At 64.8% G+C, this 1,507-nt stretch overlaps 1 protein-coding gene across 1 annotated transcript in view; it reads right to left on the minus strand.

Moving 5' to 3' along the window:
- LOC103777327 (DNA-directed RNA polymerases I and III subunit RPAC2-like) overlaps window positions 1–920 on the minus strand; it is a gene marked incomplete at both ends in the record, with an annotated part of 1,063 nt that extends 143 nt beyond the window's left edge. The window contains one exon of the mRNA XM_008944879.1: window positions 844–920. Within this exon, the coding sequence (XP_008943127.1) occupies window positions 844–920 (77 nt within the window). The remainder of the gene's footprint in view (window positions 1–843) is intronic.
- Between the last annotated feature and the right edge of the window lie 587 nt (window positions 921–1,507).

A 1,507-nucleotide genomic window follows, 5' to 3' on the forward strand; every position in this document is an offset into this window, starting at 1 on the left:
TTGTGAGGGTGCAGATCCTGGAGCAGCTTCCCAGAGAGGCTGTGGAGTCTCCTGCTCTGGAGAGATCCCAAACCCTCCTGGCGGTGACCCTGGGCACCCTGCTGGGGCAGGGGGTTGGAGGAGATCTCCAGAGGTGCCTCCCACCCCCACCCTGCTGGGATTGTGGGGTTCTCTGTGTGCCCACACCCTCCCCTCCTCCCAGCCCAGCAGCAGCAGCAGGCTGAGAGCTGAGCTGTGGAGCAGGAGCTGCTCACCCTGCAGCCTGTCCCACTGGGAGGAGGTTCCCTTGGCAGAGTGAACAGCCTGAGCACTAATGGTTTTTAGGAAGCTGCAGAATCAGTGAGCACCAGCTAGATCCTCCCTTCCAGAAGGGCCTTCTGCCTACCTGAGGCTGCAGGGAACAGCCCCCTGAGGGGGAGGGGGAAGGAAACACCACCCACCCTGCAGGCAGCAGCCAGGGCCTGCTGAGGGCAGTGGGCTGGAGGGTGACCCAAGCAGAACCACATCTGCCAGCACACGTGGGGTTTGCTCTCCAGCCCCAGGGCAGAGGGAGCTGCCAGCAACTCTGGCAGGGAGGGGCAGATCTACCCCACCCCAGAGGGCTGGGGCCAGGGGGCAGAGGGAGAGAGGGCTGGGGCCAGGGGGCAGATGGAGCCCCCACCAGCTCTGGCAGGGAGGGGCAGATCTACCCCACCCCAGAGGGCTGGGGCCAGGGGGCTGTGGGCTCCTGGGGGCACAGCAACTGCAGGCAGCTCAGGAGGAGGACAAGGGCTCATCCTTGCTCAGGGGGGGCAGCTGGCAGGAGCAGGGGGAACCCCACAGGGCAGGGAGCCCCCCTCCTACCTCTGGTCTGGATCCTGAAGTTGATCTTGCTCTCGGAGGGGTGGGTGATGCAGTAGCCACAGAACTCCACGTCAGGGCTGCAGGAGGGCAGAGGGGAGAGAGCAGTGAGAACCAGGGCAAATCTCAGGGTGCTCAGCTGCTCCTGCAGTGACTGAGGGTTCTAGAGGAGGGATATGCTGGAGGGAAACCTGTGAGAGCTCGTTCACACCCCCCACCAAAGCCCTGAGCTGCAGCTGGAGCTCTGCAGGGGAAGGACACAGCCAGAGGCACCAGCCTGGCCCCACCAGCAGAGCTGCAGAGCTCAGAGAGGGGATCCTGGGGCTTGGGAGCCTCCCTGCTGCAGCTCTGCTGGGCAAAAGGAGCCTGAGGGGGGGGTAGGACACTGTGGGGATGGACCCCAGTGGTTTGGAGGCTGCCCAGGGTCTGTCCCCACAGGCTGAGCTGGCTGTGTGCCCAGCAGAGGACAGCCTGCTGCTTTCCTTGCCAAGGCAACTGGCACCTGAGCTGCTGCTGCTGCCCTCCCCTCCCTGCTGGGATGCTCCTCAGGCTCACCAGGAGCTCCTCCCAACCCCACAGTGCTGCCCAGCTCAGCAGGATCAGGCAGCCAGGGGGGAACCCTGTTTGTGTCCTCTGCTGAGGGCAGCAGGACCAGGAGCTCCCAGCA

The sequence above is a fragment of the Merops nubicus genome, unplaced genomic scaffold, assembly GCF_000691845.1.
Source record: "Merops nubicus isolate BGI_N331 unplaced genomic scaffold, ASM69184v1 scaffold24617, whole genome shotgun sequence".
Taxonomy (NCBI): domain Eukaryota; kingdom Metazoa; phylum Chordata; class Aves; order Coraciiformes; family Meropidae; genus Merops; species Merops nubicus.